Raw genomic sequence first — 20670 nt, forward strand, 5'->3', positions numbered from 1 at the left:
ATCTTGTAGGTTGCCTGTTCACTCTGATGGTAGTTTCTTTTGCTGTGCAGAAGCTCTTTAGTTTAATTAGATCCCATTTGTCAATTGTGGCTTTTGTTGCCATTGCTTTTGGTGTTTTAGACATGAAGTCCTTGCCCATGCCTATGTCCTGAATGGTAATGCCTAGGTTTTCTTCTAGGGTTTTTATGGTTTTAGGTCTAACATGTAAGTCTTTAATCCATCTTGAATTAATTTTTGTGTAAGGTGTAAGGAAGGGATCCAGCTTCAGTGTCCTACATATGGCTAGCCAGTTTTCCCAGCACCATTTATTAAACAGGGAATCCTTTCCCCATTGCTTGTTTTTGTCAGATTTGTCAAAGATCAGATAGTTGTAGATATGCGGCGTTATTTCTGAGGGCTCTGTTCTGTTCCATTGATCTATATCTCTGTTCTGATACCAGTACCATGCTGTTTTGGTTACTGTAGCCTTGTAGTATAGTTTGAAGTCAGGTAGCGTGATGCCTCCAGCTTTGTTCTTTTGGCTTAGGATTGACTTGGCGATGCGGGCTCTTTTTTGCTTCCATATGAACTTTAAAGTAGTTTTTTCCAATTCTGTGAAGAAAATCATTGGTAGCTTGATGGGGATGGCATTGAATCTATAAATTACCTTGGGCAGTATGGCCATTTTCACGACATTGATTCTTCCAGCCCATGAGCATGGAATGTTCTTCCATTTGTTTGTATCCTCTTTTATTTCATTGAGCAGTGGTTTGTAGTTCACCTTGAAGAGGTCCTTCACATCCCTTGTAAGTTGGATTCCTAGGTATTTTGTTCTCTTTGAAGCAATTGTGAATGGGAGTTCACTCATGATTTGGCTCACTGTCTGTTATTGGTGTATAAGAATGCTTGTGATTTTTGCACATGATTTTGTATCCTGAGACTTTGCTGAAGTTGCTTATCAGCTTAAGGAGATTTTGGGCTGAGACAATGGGGTTTTCTAGATATACAATCATGTCATCTGCAAACAGGGACAATTTGACTTCCTCTTTTCCTAATTGAATACCCTTTATTTCCTTCTCCTGCCTGATTGCTCTGGCCAGAACTTCCAGCACTATGTTGAATAGGAGTGGTGAGAGAGGGCATCCCTGTCTTGTGCCAGTTTTCAAAGGGAATGCTTCCAGTTTTTGCCCATTCAGTATGATATTGGCTGTGGGTTTGCCATAGATAGCTCTTATTATTTTGAGATATGTCCCATCAATACCTAATTTATTCATATTTTAAAAATCATAAAATAGCCTTTTTAAATAGCAAATGGGGTGGCACTTTTGTAGATTCTTGTCTGGGAGCATAATGAAATATTCTAGGGTGATGGGAATGCTCTAAATCTGGATCTGAAAGCTTGTTAAATAGGTGGATATAGATGTAAAAAGCAATTGCACTGTATCTTAAGATTTGTGTATTTTTACTGTATTTAATGTATACTTCAGTAGAAAAAATGAAAAAGGAAAAAATAAGTAGAGGGAAAAACCTAGATCTTAGGCCTTTAGATGCATGGTAAACTGGATGTCATAAATTATGAGCTCTGAGGCTCAGGCAGGGACTTATTAGATCTTTACAATAAGTCCTATTTACAATCTTTCTATTTGCTCATGATTTAACAAACTGCAGAGCTGTTAACTCTCCTCCTTATTATTGGCACCCATTGGGTTCCGATACAAAACCTATCTAGAAAGGAAATTAGAAAAACAAAGAAGAGAAAAAAACCCACTGAGTTCTCAGCTGAGACAAGATTCAGGAATAGGGTCATGCTTGTTAGGTATTTTTTTCAGTGGGGTCTCCCATGCTGTTAATAGTTTTGACTCCCAAAATGCTGAGCCCCTCTAGGATAGTTAGATCTGCCACAAAGGTAGTAATAATTGTGTGTGAGACCTCTGCTTCCTGAAGAAATGTGAAAAGGTCATTTTGCAAAACGGTCAAATTCAGCAAGCCTATGATTAGGAATATTAAAGTTGGGTTGTTTCCAATAACAAACCAATATATAGTTGAATTCTGTGACGTTCTTAATATCTTCTTTTAAGCTGTGTTCATCTTCATTATTATTATTTTTAATTTCTTTAAACTTTTCAAAACTATAATGAAATTTCCAGATTTTTTGGTTTTGATTCACTGAAACCAATTATCCACATGCCATCTAATTATTTTAATATAGTGAACATTTTTTAAATTTAAATTTTAATTTTTTGAATTGTAAATTGACAAATTATAGTTGTATATGTTTATGGGGTACAAAGTGATGTTATGATTTATGAATAGAATGTGGAGTTATTAAATCAAGCAAATTAGCATATCCATTCCCTCAAGTACTTATTATTTTTTATGGTAAGAACACTTGAAATTTACTCTCTTAGCAATTCTGAAATATACAATGCATTATTATTTACTATTTTCACCATGCTATGCAATATATCTCCAAGAAAAAAAATTTATTCCTTCTGTCTAATTGAGGCTTTGTTTCCTTTTGCAGCACTATTCATAATAGCCAAGTTATGAATGAACATATTTTTGTATGATGAAAATATTTATTTCTTCTTTGAAAAATAAAAAAAATAGATTCTCATTATGGTAATAATAATTTTAAGCTCATGGATCCTTTTGAATTTTTTTCACCCTTAATAAGGTATCAGCTTTGTTGTTGTTGTTGTTGTTGTTGTTTTACTTTTTTTTGGTTCTTATATTCTGTCCTTATTTCAAAGAGTTCATGGCATTAATCTAAACAAAATTGTGTTTTCAAAAAAATAAAGTCCTTATGCTGGGAAACAAAAACTAAATATCTGTATATCTATAGCTATATCTATAAATGAACTCCGTAATTGACAACAATTTTTCCTGCCTAAAATGTTATTTTTAAGTCAGTTGTTTAGAACTATAAGCCACATTTTTTCCTTTAGAGACATGTTTGGGTTCTCAGAATAGCCCACGGAAGGTAGCTAATTTATTTAGCAATGAATGTGAAATGCTGTAGGTTTGTGGCAAATTTTTAATAATCATGATTGTAATAGCAAAAAATTACTGAACAAAATGGAATTTTATAATTTTATCTTTCAGTTATTGTTTGAAGAAAGGCACAGCTAATTACACGAAGATGGGAAAGCTGTTATGAATAGTTTTTATGGACATTTTCAAATAATTTATACTGCTCAATTCAGATAATGCAAGATAAAGAATAAAAACAAAATATGAATCATCTCACTAACCAAAAATATCTAATCTTAATATAATGGTGTGTTTATTTCCAAGATTTAAAACATGTTTTTACATTGCACTGTTTTATATCTTTCTTTTTCCAATCATTATATTTTAATAATTTTGATGATTGTCAGCGTGGATTCTTTTGTCTAATCTGACTTCAAATCGCAACCCTTTCCTTTCTTTAAAATACATGTGCTAAATTTTGTTTTGTTTGCTTTTACTTGAATAGATTGTAAAAATGAAGCAGAGAAAGGAAAGATAAAGGAACAAGAAGGCAGAGCAAGAATGAGCATGACAGCAAAGGAGAGTTTAGGCAACAGTGTGAGAATTCGAGGGGTCTTTGGATATAAAAGGTGTTTGAGATACGATGAACAGAATTTGAAGCAGTCAACTTTAGAAAAATAGGGATTGTAGTATTAGGATCAAATGAGAATAAGCATCGTCTTACCTACCTCATCATTTGGTTGATGACAAAACAAATGTTTAGCAAGTTTAAGGTATTGTTTGGGGGAAGAGATAGTTTGAGGCAGTACTAGGAAGGGAACCAAGATTTACTAATTCTCAATCCTAATTTCCTTCCTTGAATCTTGGAGATATAGAAAAATGGGAGAGCAAGACTTGTGCATCATTCCCTTAAGGATTAAAAAGGGAAATGGTGGAAATGAGATGGTAGCTCAACGAATATCCTGATATAAGGATCACCCAGAGCTGACTGGAGTTCAAAAAAGTTAAGGAAAGAGGAAAGTGGAGCAGAGTAACCCTTACTGGGTGCAGAGAGCTGAAGACTATGTACAAACCATTGTTTGTTTGTTTGTTTTGTAAGATAATGAGTAGTTTGTTTTTCCTTTTTTTTTTCTTTTTAAATTTTTTATTTCCATTGGTTTTTGGGGAAAAGGTGGCATTTGGTTACATGACTTAAGTTCTTTAGTGGTGATTTGTGAGATTTTTGTGCACCCAGCACCCGAGCAGTATACACTGAACCCAATTTGTAATCTTTTATCCCTCACCTCCTTCCCACCCTTTCCCCTTGAGTCCCCAAAGTCCACTGTGTCATTCTTATGCCTTTGCATCCTCATAGCTTAGCTCCCACTTATGAGTGAGAACATATGATATTTGGTTTTCCATTCCTGAGTTACCTCACTTAGAATAATGGTCTCCATTCCCATCCAGGTTGCTGTGAATGCCATTAATTCATTCCTTTTTATGGCTGAGTAGTATTCTATCATATATATGTACCACAGTTTCTTTAACCGCTTGTTGATTAATGGGCATTTGGGTTGGTTCCACATTTTCACGACTGCAAATTGTACTGCTATAAACATGTGTGTGCAAGTATCTTTTTCATATAATAACTTCTTTTTCTCTGGGTGGATATCCAGTAGTGGGATTGCTGGAACAAATAATAGTTCTACTTTTCTTTCTTTAAGGGATCTCCACATTGTCTTCCATAGTAGTTGTACTAGTTTACATTCCCTGTAGAAAGGTTCCTTTTCACCACATCCATGCCAACATCTATTTTTTTTTACTTTTTTGATTATGGTCATTATTGCAGGAGTAAGGTGGTATCGCATTGCGGTTTTGATTTGCATTACCCTGATCATTAGTGATGTTGAGCATTTTTTCATATCTTTTTTGGCCATTTGTATATCTTCTTTTGAGAATTGTCTATTCATATCCATAGCCCACTTTTTGATGGGATTGTTTGTTTTTTTCTTGCCAATTTGTTTGAGTTTATTGTAGATTCTGGATATTAGTCCTTTGTCAGATGTGTAGATTGTGAAGATTTTCTCCCACTCTGTGGGTTGTCTGTTTACTCTGCTGACTGTTCCTTTTGCCATGCAAAACAAATAACAACAAAAAAAAGTAGGGGAAGGACACCCTATTCAACAAATGGTGCTGGGATAATTGGCAGGCCACATGTAGGAGAATGAAACTGGATCCTCATCTCTCACCTTATACAAAAATCAATTCAAGATGGATCAAGGACTTAAATCTAAGACCTAAAACTATAAAAATTCTAGAAGATAACATTGGAAAAACCCTTCTAGACATTGGCTTAGGCAAGGATTTCATGACCAAGAACCCAAAAACAAATGCAATAAAAACAAAGATAAATATGTGGGACTTAATGAAATAAACCATGATCTTTAAATGGGTTTTTCTAGCTCAAGAACTACTTGCTCCAAAATTATCAAAATTCTAGAATAAATGCTACAATATATCGTTAACCCATCCATGTAGTAAATGAGAAGACTGTGGAGTTAAGCATTTGCCCATTTAATGTAAGAAGAACTAGCACTTAACATGATCAGTTATACTTATTACATCATTTCTGTCCTTGAAGCAAAGTCCAAGGTATAATTCTAAAATAGTATAAACTTTATATCTTTTGGACACTGGTATGGGTAAGAGCCTATTCTTGTTATGTTATATCCCAGTGGTCTTGTTTATTCTAGTACAAAGCTGAGAACAGCACCATTTTTGGGGAAGGAGGGAGAATCAGAGGCTGGAAGATAAAAAATAGAGAGTAAGAGTTTATGGTGAAATACTACAATATTTAAAAAATTTATCAATCACTGTTCTTCATTTTAAAAACAAAAAGCACTGCCCTGAGTTGGAGCTTAGATTTCATTATTTGAATCAATGTCACTTTGCTTAATGCCAAGTGTATTTTGTTTGTTTCTCAACAATTGGACTTCATAGATTTAGAAATGGTTTTAAATTTTTTTTTGTTTGCTAAGACTCACCTTGACCTTATCCTGTCCCATGGACTTGAAGAACTTTCCGATGGATGTCCAGACCTGTACAATGCAGCTGGAGAGTTGTAAGTTACCACTGTTGAAATGACTCGCTGCTTGTTTTAACCAATGACCTGGTTCTTTTAGCATGTAATTAAAGAGAACAGACCCTTACGACTCATTCCCTATATACTGACCAACCCCCAACATCCTAATGGAAAGACAAACCAAAGTGTGTGTGTGTGTGTGTCATACAAAATCTCATTATCAATACAGCATAGACAACCTTTCAAAGTAAAATGCCACATAACTTGCCTTTCTCCCCCCGCCCAAAAAATAGCATGATTTAGTAAGCTTTTCATTGAAATGAAAGTGCCTCCTGAGAAAATTAAAATTATTAGTCATTAAATCTTTATAGTGAATCACTCTTTAATCAGAAAATTGAATTTCTTTCCATCTTATGCCCATATAGACCATCACCCCAAAAGGAATTCTGGCAGGAAGGGATAATTGCTTTGAGAACAAGACATAAGGACTTTGGCCAGAGGAGGATGTAAGAATGAGGGGCATGAGATGCGATGGAATAAGATAGAATAAGAGGCATTTCTCTTAGATAAGCAGTGGATACACAAAAGCATGGTGAAGCAAGTAGAAAAAGGCCATCTACTTTGTCCCCTTTATGACCTAACCCTGATGCCACTAAAATCTTTGACATGTGTCACCATAAGTTGCTGATGCCTCCAAGGTAACAGGATTTTCAGTTAAGAGACATGAATTTCTTTCTGGCTTGGTCTATCAGTTTCTCTGTTTGTAAAATGCAGAGAATAATAAGTGCCACTGACCTACATGGACGTTAGGAGATTTAATGAGGCATGGGCAAGGAAATACTTTTAACTTCTTGGTTTAGAAAAATAATATGTGTAAAACAACTTATCTATTATTTAAAAAGAGGTAGTGACAGGGTTGGTTTCATTCTGATCATTTAAAATCACTATGGATTTCCCTTGAAACATCCCAGAGAAATAAACAAAATGATGAAACCTCTTTATTTTAAGAAGTTGTCATAGATAAAATGAAAATTTCTGATTTAAAATAGGCCTTATGTATTCATTTTTTTCCTTATCACTCCTTCTCTTGAGAAAAAAGCTGAGAAAAACATTTTCTTACATGATTCCTTCTTTCTGTTTTCTCTACTGCTCCAAAATCTCCCCTGACTCAACCCAACACTTTTATTTTTTCTGTAAAACAGTAGCCATAGCTGTCAACTGATGCTCATCCAAGGCTTAGAAAATTTGAATTAGTAAATAAGCTCAGTCCTGGCACGAATAATGAAATCAAAGAAACATCATGTTTACCACTAACTTTGGATGTGAAGGGTGGGAATTATTATTTTTTTCCTTTTCTATCCCACTATTACTTTCTTCATCCCCACCTCTTTACCTCTGCTGTCTTCCCCATGCTGGGGCTTCAGGGTGACTGACAAGAATTTTTATTATGGTGGCCAACGAGAAGCTCACCAGACAAGAACGTGGGGTATTTTGTGAGCTTAGAGTAGTATTTGCTGGAGGTTTCCAAGGTGTAATCATACAGATATGGTTTGCCATTCTCTTTGTGGACCACGAATACTTGTATAGGGCCTCTTTGTATCTCCTTGCTTTCCATGTTCTTATTTTTATTTTTTTTTTGGCTTTATGTTGAAAAGGTAGTCCAAAGAAACAGGAAAGTAGATTACAATTAAACTTGCTATTGATTTCTGGGTAGCTTTGGTGAGTCACTATCTTGCAGTAAATAAGAATAAGAATCCATGAACTTAAAAAAAAAACAAAAAAACATGCTGAGGATTTTGGCCAGCCAAGACCTCGCATAATATCCTCTGTCCTCATCACTCTTATTTGAAAAGTTCAAATATTACAAACAAAGGGAAAAGGTAGAGAAATGGTGCATGAAAGAAGAGTAGGCTTCATTTCTAGGGTAGAGAAAGATCCAGAAATAATTGACAGATGATGACCTAGCTAGCAGGAGCTTGGAGGCTAAGAGCTAACTTTGGATTACCAAACTGATAACAATCTTACTTTGGATGGTTCAAGTCATATAAAAATATGATCTTTCATAATAGGTAATCTGTTTTACTTCATATTAATAATTGTGATGAGTGGGCCCATTTAGCAAGACACTAGCACAAATGAATATTCTTAATTTGCATATTCCACAATTTCCTCTTAGATTACCTGCCAATAGTCTTCCCCATTTGCTTAAGTAGAAGGACTTTAACATAAGCTTTCTGAATGCAAAGCTAATAGACCCTAGGAGGAGGGCCAAGTCTGTAATGGGAATGTTTTAGGCAGGCCCGTTATTAATTCATTCTCATTAAAAAAAAGAATTGTTTTCATTTAAAGTACTAAGACTGGCACTGTGGACTGGATTGTCTTATTGGATTGCCAAAGCCTCAGCTCTTGCAAGTAAAGACAATCTTCAAAGGATTTTTATGTTTGTTTACTTGTTTGTTCTTCAGAAACAGTTAGTGAATAAAAAGGCAGAAATCAGTAGACTTTTTAGATGCCATTCTTTCATTACACAGAAAAAAAATCCATCCATAAGTAGCTTTCTGTCTTAAATTTCTTTGGCTCCAGTGACACAGAGTTGTAGTGATGATTGCAGCTCTTTTATTAAGAATGCTGTTGAATTGACTGAGCATATGTCTACTTTAAACGGTTTCCTTGTTTATTTCTTTACATGGGTAGACTTTCAAGCTTTCTTGGAAAGCCATATTCAATTTTCACTATGATTTCTTTACCTCAGTTGGGTACACGATGAATGACCTGATATTTGAGTGGTTAAGTGATGGTCCAGTGCAAGTTGCTGAAGGATTGACCCTGCCCCAGTTTATTTTGAAAGAAGAGAAGGAACTTGGCTACTGTACAAAGCACTACAACACTGGTAAGGTTTTTTTTTTTTTTTTTTCAGCTGTTAAACACAAGTGAGCTCCATTTGCAGTATGGAGTATATATCTCATTACTTTAATTGCTGCATATTTACCAGGCAAATAGACCTATGTGGCAAGGACCTGATTTGGCTCAAAACTCCCTCAACAGATAAGATTCCTATACTCTCTGGAATAGGTCAGCAAACACAAGAGGTAATTTCTCCAGAACATAGAGAGAAGGAGAGAGGATTTAGGATCTTTTGCTGTTCCCTAGCTGACCATCTTTTGTCAAATGAGTCTGAGGAAAGGTGTAGAAAACCTCATTAGTGGTGCAGAAAACATGAATTCTGGCTCCTTTCTGGCATCCGCTCTTGCCATTGGATGCTCAGGTCAATTTGCACCCACTGTCTTACTGCCTTAGTGCCTTAGTGGAAAAGAGGGACAATAACACAGGTCTTCGTAAACCCAGAAATAGAGCTGTTGTGTTCTTCAGTCCTGGATAGCAATAGAAGTTTGGATGAAAGTCAGCTGGCAAGAATTCAGCTGGCTCTAAAGTCATGTGTTATCAGTAGTGCTGACAGACACATGGGGTTGGGGGGCAGGTGGTGGAGGAAAAACTTGAGGTGGTAGCAACAAATAGGCATCCGTTGTTTTCTGGAAGATTTTACCTGTCCAGAAAAGCTGATGGTTTTTCCTAAGAAAAACCATGGTGTTCAATACCATGCAAGCTGATCATGGAGACACAATCAAGACATGATGGTTTGTCCAGTAACTGGTCTAGGTCCCTTGCTGAGGAAAACAGTTTATGCACACTTGTTCCAGCAGCCAACAGTGATACTTATGAAGTAACCAAAACCTGATTCCAAGGCTTTTTTTTTTTTCTGACCAAGAAGAATTCAACCCCATATCTTGTAATCTGTAGGGACTACGCAAAATTACCTTCTGGAGTTCTAACTCCAAGTCAATTAAGGAGAAAAAAAGTGGGAAGGGGTAGGAATATCTATCTCTTAAATGTTAAAAGTTTTAATACCTTTATATGAACTCCTTTTTACAGGTAAAGAAACACTGTACATAGTTCCTAAGCATATACTAAATGTCCTGAAGCAATTACCCAGAAGGATAGGAAATGTTTACAATGAATAGATTATACGCTGGCTCATACAAATGTACATTTTTCTCTTGCCATTAATAACACAATGATAAATACACAGTTCTTTAAATACTTTGTAGTTTTATGTAAACTGTAGTACTTTGGAGGAAATGGCTTCAACTATTACACAGTGTATGTCATGTGTTACATATTATATGCTATATAGTATATGCTATTAATATATAATATACTATATATTACATATTATAACCCCACAAAATTTGAATATTTTATTTCCACTGGTCATTTTCTGTCAGTCTTGTAAATTCTGAAGCTCTGTCTAAAACAAGCTGCAGCAAGCACAGATTTTAAAAATTAAATATGCCTTATGGTTTTGGTCCAGTGACTCTTTAGATCACACATTCTCACACTATTATTATCACTATTATTCCACAGTAATTATTTCTATTACTGGTTCAGTTGGAGAAGAGTTGAATTGGTTACGTAGGGTGAACATTTTGTGCAATCTTCCAAATCCATCTGCAGTAGTCTTTTTTTTTTTTTTTAACAACGTGGGATAATGGAATTGGAACTATAAATTCAGACTGGACTTTAAATGATCATTTCCTCCTTCTAGGAAAGTTTACCTGCATTGAGGTCAAGTTTCATCTGGAACGCCAAATGGGATATTATTTGATCCAGATGTACATCCCAAGCCTGCTTATAGTAATTCTGTCCTGGGTTTCCTTTTGGATAAACATGGATGCAGCCCCTGCCAGGGTCGCACTGGGCATCACCACAGTCTTAACGATGACCACCCAGAGTTCAGGCTCCAGGGCATCTCTGCCAAAGGTAAGAAATCTTGCTTGATAACAGATGACATGAAAGGTTCCCAAAGGTCTTGTGGGCTGGAGAGTTCTGTGAGGACAGAAATGTTGGCCACCCTATGACACTGCCACAGATATGAATGCAATAAGAGGACAAAAAGCTGAGTTGGAGAGAATCAGGGATCTGGGAACACGGGGAACCCTCAAAATCATATCATTTAGAGGAAAGGGAAATTAGTATTGAGAGGGAACAGAAATGAGTAGAGGCAGAAACATGGCTTAGAGACTCTAGGAAGCCCTTGAGTGCTTTTGATCTCGGTTGTTTATGAGCCATGAAGCTTGCAAGAATTGGAGTAAGACTGATGCAATTTATGCCATATTTTCAAGCATTTATTGGTGAAACTATTGCAATTCATATGTTCAATGAAGTCATTTATAGTAATAAAAATTTGAATTAGGCTCCTGGAAATCACAGAAGAGCCATATCAATGAATATATGTAAGAAATTAATGTACAATATTAGGGTACAGCAATCTGATACATGAAACATTGCTATGCCTTAATTTCCTTTAATGGCTGATATGCTACTATTTTTGAGTGACACAGTTACCTAGAGAAGGAACAGTAGAGTCATCCAAAATGGTGAAAATTCCTAGAACTGTGGCATGGTGACAGAGGAGTGTGGGATCGATATCAGGGATATATAGACAGTTTATAGCACCTCAAATAATAATCCATAAATGGCTGTGTAATATATTTTTATAAAAAGCAGGCCATCTGCATTTGTAAATATTGCTTAAGCAAGTAATGATGAATGTCCCACTTTTGAAATGCTCTAGCACCTCAGAAGTGTGCCTTTGTGTGCTTCCCCATTTCACTGAGTACACTGAGCCATTGGCTTCAATTTTCCAGAATATGAGTTCAATTTAGGATTCAGTGTACATTGTCTCATACTGGTTGAGCAGTCTCTCCAAAATGCATTTCCGGAAAATAACGAAGATGTAATTCCACATTTTTGCTGGCTTGAGTTTATGTTTGGTTGTGCTGAATTTGACATAATGAGAAATGATAGATCATGTTCCACATTATCTCCCATGTCCAGAAGATAAGATGACATATGGAGGAGGTCTGTGGTTATAATAGAGGTGGGCTGAATACTGGAGAAATATTTACACAACTTATTAAGTCCCATGCCTCCAAAGATAAACATTAGGTTTTATATGGTCATAGAGAAAGGAATAGAGGTATCTCTAATACTTTTTTATCTTCTAGAATAACAAATAGTATAATGTACCTGTATTATTTTTCTATTGGAATACAGATGTCAGAAACACTAACAGCTTTTTTAACCTGTATAATCAAAAATCAATTTTACCTAATAGCACTTTTAATCCACTCTGTGCCCCTCCCAAACAGGTTCATTTGCTTATTTCTTATTAGTTATTAACTATTGCCATCACTGCATGCCATGGCATTAAACCTCAGGATGTAAAAACGTATATTTTACAATTTAATAGACAGCTAAAGTACTGGTGACAAATTGTAAGCATATAATGTCAAAATATAAGACATTTAGCCTCCAACTGCTCATTGCTATGAAAAGAGTAGTCATTTATCTTCAAAATGGGAGTTTGAGTTTTTATAAATTTGTTATTCATTTTATAAAGCTGTTATGATTCTGTATCAATGGTCAAAACTATTGCTAAATAAATGTTCGCTGATCAGTGATCTTTGTATGTAGAGGCAATCAGGAAGTCAGATAAACCAAAAGAGAATATAATCAAAAATCATTTTACACTTGGCTCTGAACTCATGGTGGTTATCCTTTTGCCACCATTAGGTTTATCTTCCTCCGTGTACTTTTCTTATGCTGTTATTAAACATGGTTGGCTTTCAACTGACCATGAGGAAATGTAACTTATGTAGATGATGGTGTGAAACAAACATGGGATAAAAAGTGAGTCATGGAAAATAAAGAATTGGTCATACAGTTACTTATACATGTACATGCATATAAATACTCATTTTAATTTATAAACACTGCAATCCCTGACCAGATGCTCCACTGTGGTGATTGTACATTTACTTCAGGGCTTCCTTCAATGCCCTGTACAGAGTACACATGCACATTACACTTTAAAAGTAAGATGTTTGTTATAGAAAAGACAGAAAGCACAGAAAACATGATTAATGTTAACCAACCATTAAATAACTGTTGTTAAGACTTTGGTGTATTTTCTTTCAGACTTTTTTCCATGTGCATTTATGAGCAAGCCCACTCACATGCACCCACAGAAAACTGAGATCAAACTTTTACACCATCTTAGATACTTAGAGTTTTCTTTTTTGCTTTTGTAAGTATGATAATTATAAATACATTTGCATAAGAGTGTTTGTAGCCCACTGTGTTTTAGATAACATATATATAGTTTTTAATTTTTAAAAACTTTCAGTGAGAAAAAAGAAGGGACTGAGCATGTTTAGAGTGAATGAGGGAAGATCTATGAGAAGATATTTGATGGGATATATGTTCTATGCAGGCAAGAACTTTGTCTTGTTCATTCTGTTAACTTCAACACCTAGAACAGTATGTGGCTTAGACTAGATGACCAATAAATTCTCACTGAATGGATAAATTAATGATCAGCCATGTTCTCCCATGTGAGGCCATGTTGAAGATATTAGGTTGGTGCAAAAGTAATTGTGGCTTTTGTCATTAACAGTAATGGCAAATATCGCAATTACTTTTGTACCAACCTAGTAGATTAGACTTGAAGCAGAATCCATGGGTGAAAGTTACACAGAAAAGTATTTGAGTTTTAATGTACAGAAGAATCTCATAATAATATTACATGTACTATAAAGGGCTGGAATTTCTCTGGAGTGTGTCTCCCTTTCCAAAAATTCTCAAGCAGACTTTGGGAAGTTAAGAATATATGAACAAATTTACAAGAAAAAAAACAACCCCATCAAAAAATGGGCAAAGGACAGAACAGACACTTCTCAAAAGAAGAGATTTATGCAACCAACAGACATATGAAAAAATGCTCATCATCACTGGTTATTAGAGAAATGCAAATCAAAACCACAATGAGATACCATCTCATGCCAGTTAGAATGGCGATCATTAAAAAGTCAGGAAACAACAGATGCTGGAGAGGTTGTGGAAAAATCAGAATGCTTTTACGCTGTTGGTGGGGGTGTAAATTAGTTCAACCATTGTGGAAGACAGTGTGACAATTCCTCAAGGATCTAGAACTGGAAATACCATTTGACCCAGCGAACCCATTACTGGGCATATAACCAAAGGATTATAAATCATTCTACGACAAAGACACACGCACAGGTATGTTTATTGCGGCACTATTCACCATAGCAAAGACTTGGAACCAACCCAAATGTCCATCAATGATAGACTGGATTAAGAAAATGTGGCACATATACACCATGGAATACTATGCAGCCATAAAAAAGGATGAGTTCATATCCTTTGGAGGGACATGGATGAAGCTGGAAACCATCATTCTCAGCAAACTAACACAAGAACAGAAAACCAAACACTGCATGTTCTCACTCACAAGTGGGAGTTGAACAATGAGAATACATGGACACAGGGAGGGGAACATCACACACTGGGGCCTATCGGGGGGTGGGGGGCTAGGGGAGGGATAGCATTAGGAGAAATATCTAGTGTAGATGATGGGTTGATGGGTGCAGCAAACCACCATGGCACGTGTATATCTATGTAACACAACTGCACGTTCTGCACAGGTAACCTAGAACTTATTATAATAATTTAAAAAATGAACAAAGACATATTTTGAAACATAGGCCTTGATCTAAATCTTAGATCCTTTACTTCACTCAGCCTCTCTAAGTTTGTTTCATCATTTCTAAAATGAGAACATTATTATCTACCCCTTAAAAAAATTAAATGAGGATGAGATGAAGCAGTACTTATATAAATTGTTTAGCCCAGTTTTTCTACATCATTGGTATTCATCTCATTCTGGTTATTTTTATTGTTACTGTTCCCAGTCCATAATGTATTAGAAAAGACCGCTCCTTGGCATGAGAGGTTATATTAGAAAATGCATAAAGGGCCTTATGAATAGAAGATGTCCTGTTCTTTGGATGGCTCACTATTCACTTATAGTTGTACTGTCAATGAGATTAACCAAAGTTTGTCATATGTATGTGTGTACATTATACAATTAGTCCTCCATATCTGCAGGTTCTGCGTCTGCAGATTCAACAAACCATGGATCAAAAATATTTTAAAAAAACAAAAAAAGCAAAACAACAATAAAAATAATACAACTAAAATAACCAATACAGCATAACAACTATGCAATATTTGCATTGTATTGGGTATTATAAGTAATGTAGAGATGATTTAAAGTATATGGGAGGATGTGCATAGGTTATATGCAAATATTACTCCATTTTATATAAGGGACTTGAGCATCCACAGATTTTCGTATTTGCAAATGTCCTGGAACCAATCCCCTGTGGATACCAAGTGGCAGCTATGTATGTATGTACAAGTACACACGTGTGTGTTTTTTACAGATTGTTGATTAAATGGGTTAAGTTCCAGAGGGCCTGAATAAGATATGAGTCAATTTTTCCCCACTCACTGCCATTAAATACCCTCACTTGGCTATGTCTTCTCTGCCTCTGGAGGATTCTATAGATTCTCAGTACTGTATGCTATGCTATTAGACCTGGAATGCACAAATGCGTATTTTTCAATTTAATAGCTAAAGTATCAGTGACAAACAGATACTTTAGGATAATCTATTATCAGACTTTTAAAAAATTATCTAGTCTGAAACAAAACTTCAGTCTCATGTACAATTCAATGCTCTTTTCTTCCCTTGCCACATGCTCAGGCCTGACTTGTGCCTTGGAAATGTACAGCGATGTGGAGCACATTGTCTGTTCCTTCACAGTTCCTCCCCTGTATCTCCAACTTTTTTCCTCACTCATGTTGCTGACTTCACCATTGTTGAGGGCTAAGAGTAATGGGAAAGATGGAGGAAAATCGCATGTGACCGACGCTGTGGTATACTATTAGTACCTTCTCTAATGGCAAGCCCCCAAATGCTAGATTTCTTGTGAGGTGAACTTGAGTTCTTTGGAGTTCCCAGGGCATCCCACATACTACACCATTTCCAGATGAATAATGTACTCTGTGGGTGATGTCTTATCATCTCCTCTTAGCTATCACCTCCTGGCAGCATATCCCATACAACTTACTCCTCAGGTCCCCTTCCTCAATAAGATAGCCCTCCTGGTTGATGTGTTTTCCAGATGACTCACATTTGGCTATCTTCCACACCATTTATTAGGCTCACTAAGAACTTGTACATTATTGCCTTGCTAAATGATAGAAATGCAACTTAACCAACTGCTAATCTTTCTGCTTTCACCCTACTATCATGGGTATTCCAGCTAACCTACTGCCTTCAAAATTCATTCAGGTAAGAAAGATATTGGTGTTCACATTTTCATATAAAACCCAAATACTAAGGACAGATGAGAGATTCTCTTAAGAACTCTGATCCAGGGGCAACTTGTTAGAATTTCAGCAGCTTACCAAATATATGGCATATGGAAGAGATAACAGTCTCTTCTCTCACAGGGGTGGGTATAAACCACCTTCTACCCATCTTTAGGAGAACAGGGAGAATGCCACAGCACTGTCAACATCCACAAATTCCATTACTTCAATTAATGTTTTCAAATGTCTGGTTTTCTGTAATAATACAGGGTGTTGGGTATAAGAGTCTCTAGACAGCATTTTCTGTCTTCTAGAAAGTACTGTATCTGGCATGTATATGTGCAGTGTCTCCCTTTAGTGTAAGGCTTTAGTAAAAATGCTGAGGCAATAAGAATATCCTGTTCCCATACTGTTACACATATAAATATACACTCTTAATTTTAGACTTTTATCCCTGTGAGGGCAAGGACTTCACTGCTCTTGGAAATGTTCATGTACCCACCCCTCAGCACAACACCTGGTTCACAGTAGGTGCTCAGTAAAGAGTAAATCAGTGAATAAATGAACAGTGTTGAAAATACTTGTAATCAAGGGGTATTCCCAGTATAATTCAATTGATGATTCATCCATCCATTTATTTATTCAACTAACACTTATTGAATGTTTTATCTGTGCCATGCATTCTTCTAGGGGTCAAAGATAAAACACAGCCCCTACCCTCAGGGGCTTGTAATCTGCTAGGCGAGAGATAGGCATTTGGAATGGTGATTATTTAACAATGTAGGATAAAAAGATATATGAAGTAGGATGCCTAACCTATTAAGAAGTGGAGGGGGGAGGAATGGGTGGGTGAAGAAGGGAGAGAAGAGAGGGGGAGGGAGCAAAGGAAGTAGAGGGAACAGGAACAGACCTAGGAAAATGTCCTGAAGGAGGGAGCCTGAGCTGAATCTACGAGGCATATTAAGTAGGTGAAGTAGGAGGAGGTAAAGGGCATTCCAGGCAATGAGGACCTTCTACTCATAATATTTTGGCTACACTTTTAAAATAAGGCTTTCTAGAAGAAAATCTGGGCACATTTCAAACATGCTTCACACATTTTAAACACGTTTCAAGTAAGAAACTTGTGTTTATTGATTCCAAGTTAATTTCCTATCTTCCTGCCAACCAATACTTTTTGTGTTTTTGTTCTTGATTTTTTGTTTTTCAGAAGTTCAATCTCTTCTCTAAATACAGGAATATCAAATACCAGCATGCTATGTGTTTCATCGGTATCTTCCCTTTTGAAGCTATAAAATTGGTTTTTAAACATACATCTCTGCCAACCCCCAAGAAGCTATTGTGCTGGCAATACTTCTTTTAACCGTTTAGAGCATAAAGCCTCTAGTGGCAGACTAAAGGCTGCATGTTGTCTTCCCCACCCTCAGAAAAGTATGAGGATGAATTGAATGGAAGATGGAAGACTGAGACATCAGGCAGGCTTTGCACATGGCAAAATAAGATTAAACGATTCTTTTCCTTTACTCCATGTTTGTTATCATAGCTAGATGATTCATAGCGACTCGTAAGTGTGTCTTGAGTCCTCATTTGTGGCTGAAGCCCAGAGACTATAGAAGTGAAAGCAAACACTGGGATAGCTAGAATGACCTAGGTGTGCAGATGACTCTGACAGGTCCAGAACTGTCTCTTTGAAGCAAGGATCCAGAGGCATTGTCTTTCGCCATTATTAACTGGGATGGCCTATTTCCTATATAAGGAAATTTCTCCTTACTTTTCAGCCATCTGGTCAACTAAGACCAGCTGGACCATTTCAAGCAGCTGACGAACCCAGGACATACTTGGAATTTAAAACGAAAGAGGCCATACGTAGTTTTGCCACATTTGGTCTTGCTTTATTCCCCCTACCAGAATGCTTCTAACTAGAGACTGCAGTAAGAGAACTACAAAGACAGTAAGACTGATACCTGTAGGAGTTTTTAAAGATTTGTTTGGATATCTGTTTTAGCTCTAAAAAATAAAGATGATTGCTCCTTGAATCAGGTATATCCCCAGCTAATTTAAATGACTTTCCCAGTATTTCTGAAAGAAGTTGGAAACAATTATCTTTTGTACATAATCAGGATCTTATGAAGTTCTTGGATAAAGATTAAAAAGTAAGAAAGCCAAGCAAATTGATCTGCAGGCCTGCTTGCTTTAGCCAGATGTCTGCATATGTAGGAGACTCCATAAACTTTCCCTCCTGACATTTCCTAAGCCACAGCAAATTGAAGAGTCGTTGATGTAGTGAGTGTGTGAAAAAAATATGCAAAGAGATGATGTGTGAGAATTCTCTGGGGAGAGAGCTGAAGCACCATTGGTACTTTAGTTTAAGCATGTTGTTGGCAGCCTTTGCAGGGAAGCTGACAGTGAGAGAAGCTATCCAAGCTAGCCTTTTGCTCAAGTCTGGTGAGGCTCATAAGTCTTTGGGGATGGCGTATAGAAATTCAGGATTATTTTGAACTCTTTCTCTTTCCATTTCACTAAAATGGGTAACTATGGGTCCAAACGGCTTGGGTTCTTATAAACACCACACAGTGAGGAAAAAAAATGAACTATTGTGGAGCATGCAACACAGTGTCAGGCACTATGTTATAATACATGATCACATTACAGACAAGAAGAAACAGAACTTCTGTCCTTAAGAAGACATAAACATAAAATAGAAGATTATAATTCAGTGCAGTAAAGGCAGATTTTTTTTTACAAAACGGCTATAATAATTTCCCTCCCTGTGTCTACACCCTGGGTAATAGCTTCCTCTTACATTGACTGTAAACTTGACCATGTGACTTGTCCTGGTCAATGGGACAATGGCAAATGTAGCAAAACTAGAGGCTTAAAAAATGCTTGCATATTGAAGCTAGCTCTCTCCTGCTACTCTTGGGATGCTGTGACCACTACTATGTGACTAAGACCAGGTTAACCTGTTGAGTGATAAGAGACACATGGCCCAGTTATCTCAACCACCAGGTGAGGCCATGCAAACACATGAGGGTGTCCAGCCACTGCCATGTGGAACAGAGATGATCCATCCCAGATGAGCCCAGCCCAAATAGTTGAACCATAGAACAGTGAACAAATAAATAGCTGTCATTTTAAGCTACCACATCTTGGGGTAGTTTGTTACACAGCAAAAGTTATGGCTGCTAAGAAGGACCCTTGATCTAGTCTGGAACTTCCTGGAAGAAGGGACATGAGGAAGCAGCACCTGAACTAAATTTTTTTGAAAATAGATGAAGTTTTTATTTGGACACAAATTCTTACCACCACGCTTTAAATAAAATGGCTGATATTAACTTTAGTGTCCTTGGAACAAGTCTATAATAAGAATATAGGATAAGAATATAAGAATATCGCCATTTAGTCTGGTGATGTTCTTTCTAATTTTGAAACCACTCTTAAAATTTACCAATTCTTCCAGGAAGCTTTCTCAAATTCTTTGGAAAAGTTTCCTCATAGCTTTCCATAAGAAGAAGCCCCAATTAGGCAATTGTTCTGTGCCTACCTCTCTTTATAAAATATCTCTCATGGCCCAGGAAGGAGCAGGATGCTGATGATAAACACACCAATTTGAGCACTCACTAACAATTGGGCAAGCTTTCCATTTTTGTACATATCCTTATACTAAATATGCTTATTTCATGAGACAGAATTATGTGTTTGTATACATGCATGATAATGTAGTCATTTATGTAAAAGGTATTATGTTTATGAATTAAACATAGATATAGTATGGTAATGTCGTTTATGTAAAGGGCATTATGTTTATGAATTAAAATAAACATAGATACAGCATAAGGAATATTAGAAAGCTTTCAGCTGATGCAGTAATTTTCTGTTGCTGTATAACAAACTTTGCTACTTAAAATACCCATTTATTAGCTTGTAATTCTGTAAGTCAAAAGTCTGGCTTAGCATGACTGGGTTCTCTGCCCAGGGTCTTATAAGGCTGAAATCAAAGTGTCAGCTGGGATGAGGTTTTCTTTGGAGGTTCTGAAGAAAAATATGTTTCCAAGATCATTTTTGTTGCTGGCAGAATTCAGCTCCTTGCAGCAGTAGAGATGAGGCCCCCGTTCCTTGCTGCTGGCTGTTAGCCAAGGTCTGCTTTTAGTTTCTAGAGGCTGTACACATTTCTTTACACGACTGTACACATTTCATTACACGTGGTGCCTTCCATTTTCAAGTCAGCAACAGCACATTAATTCCTTCGTATATTTCAAATCTTTGACTTCCTCTATACCCAGATTTAAAGGGCTTGTTAATTAGATTAGACACACCTAATAATCTCGGTATTTTAAGGTCAACTAATTTGGGATCTTAAT

The 20670-nt window shown here is 36.4% G+C and overlaps 1 protein-coding gene across 3 annotated transcripts in view; it reads left to right on the forward strand.

The window, feature by feature from the left end:
- Positions 1–20670, forward strand: part of GLRA2 (glycine receptor alpha 2) — a 215986-nt gene that overhangs the window by 68997 nt on the left and 126319 nt on the right. For all 3 annotated transcript variants that reach the window (XM_003261062.2, XM_003261063.2, XM_030807420.1), the window contains 3 exons: positions 5970–6052; positions 8766–8903; positions 10617–10831. In XM_003261062.2, the coding sequence (XP_003261110.1) occupies positions 5970–6052; positions 8766–8903; positions 10617–10831 (436 nt within the window). The remainder of the gene's footprint in view (positions 1–5969; positions 6053–8765; positions 8904–10616; positions 10832–20670) is intronic.

Source organism: Nomascus leucogenys, chromosome X (assembly GCF_006542625.1).
Source record: "Nomascus leucogenys isolate Asia chromosome X, Asia_NLE_v1, whole genome shotgun sequence".
NCBI classification, from domain to species: Eukaryota; Metazoa; Chordata; class Mammalia; order Primates; family Hylobatidae; genus Nomascus; species Nomascus leucogenys.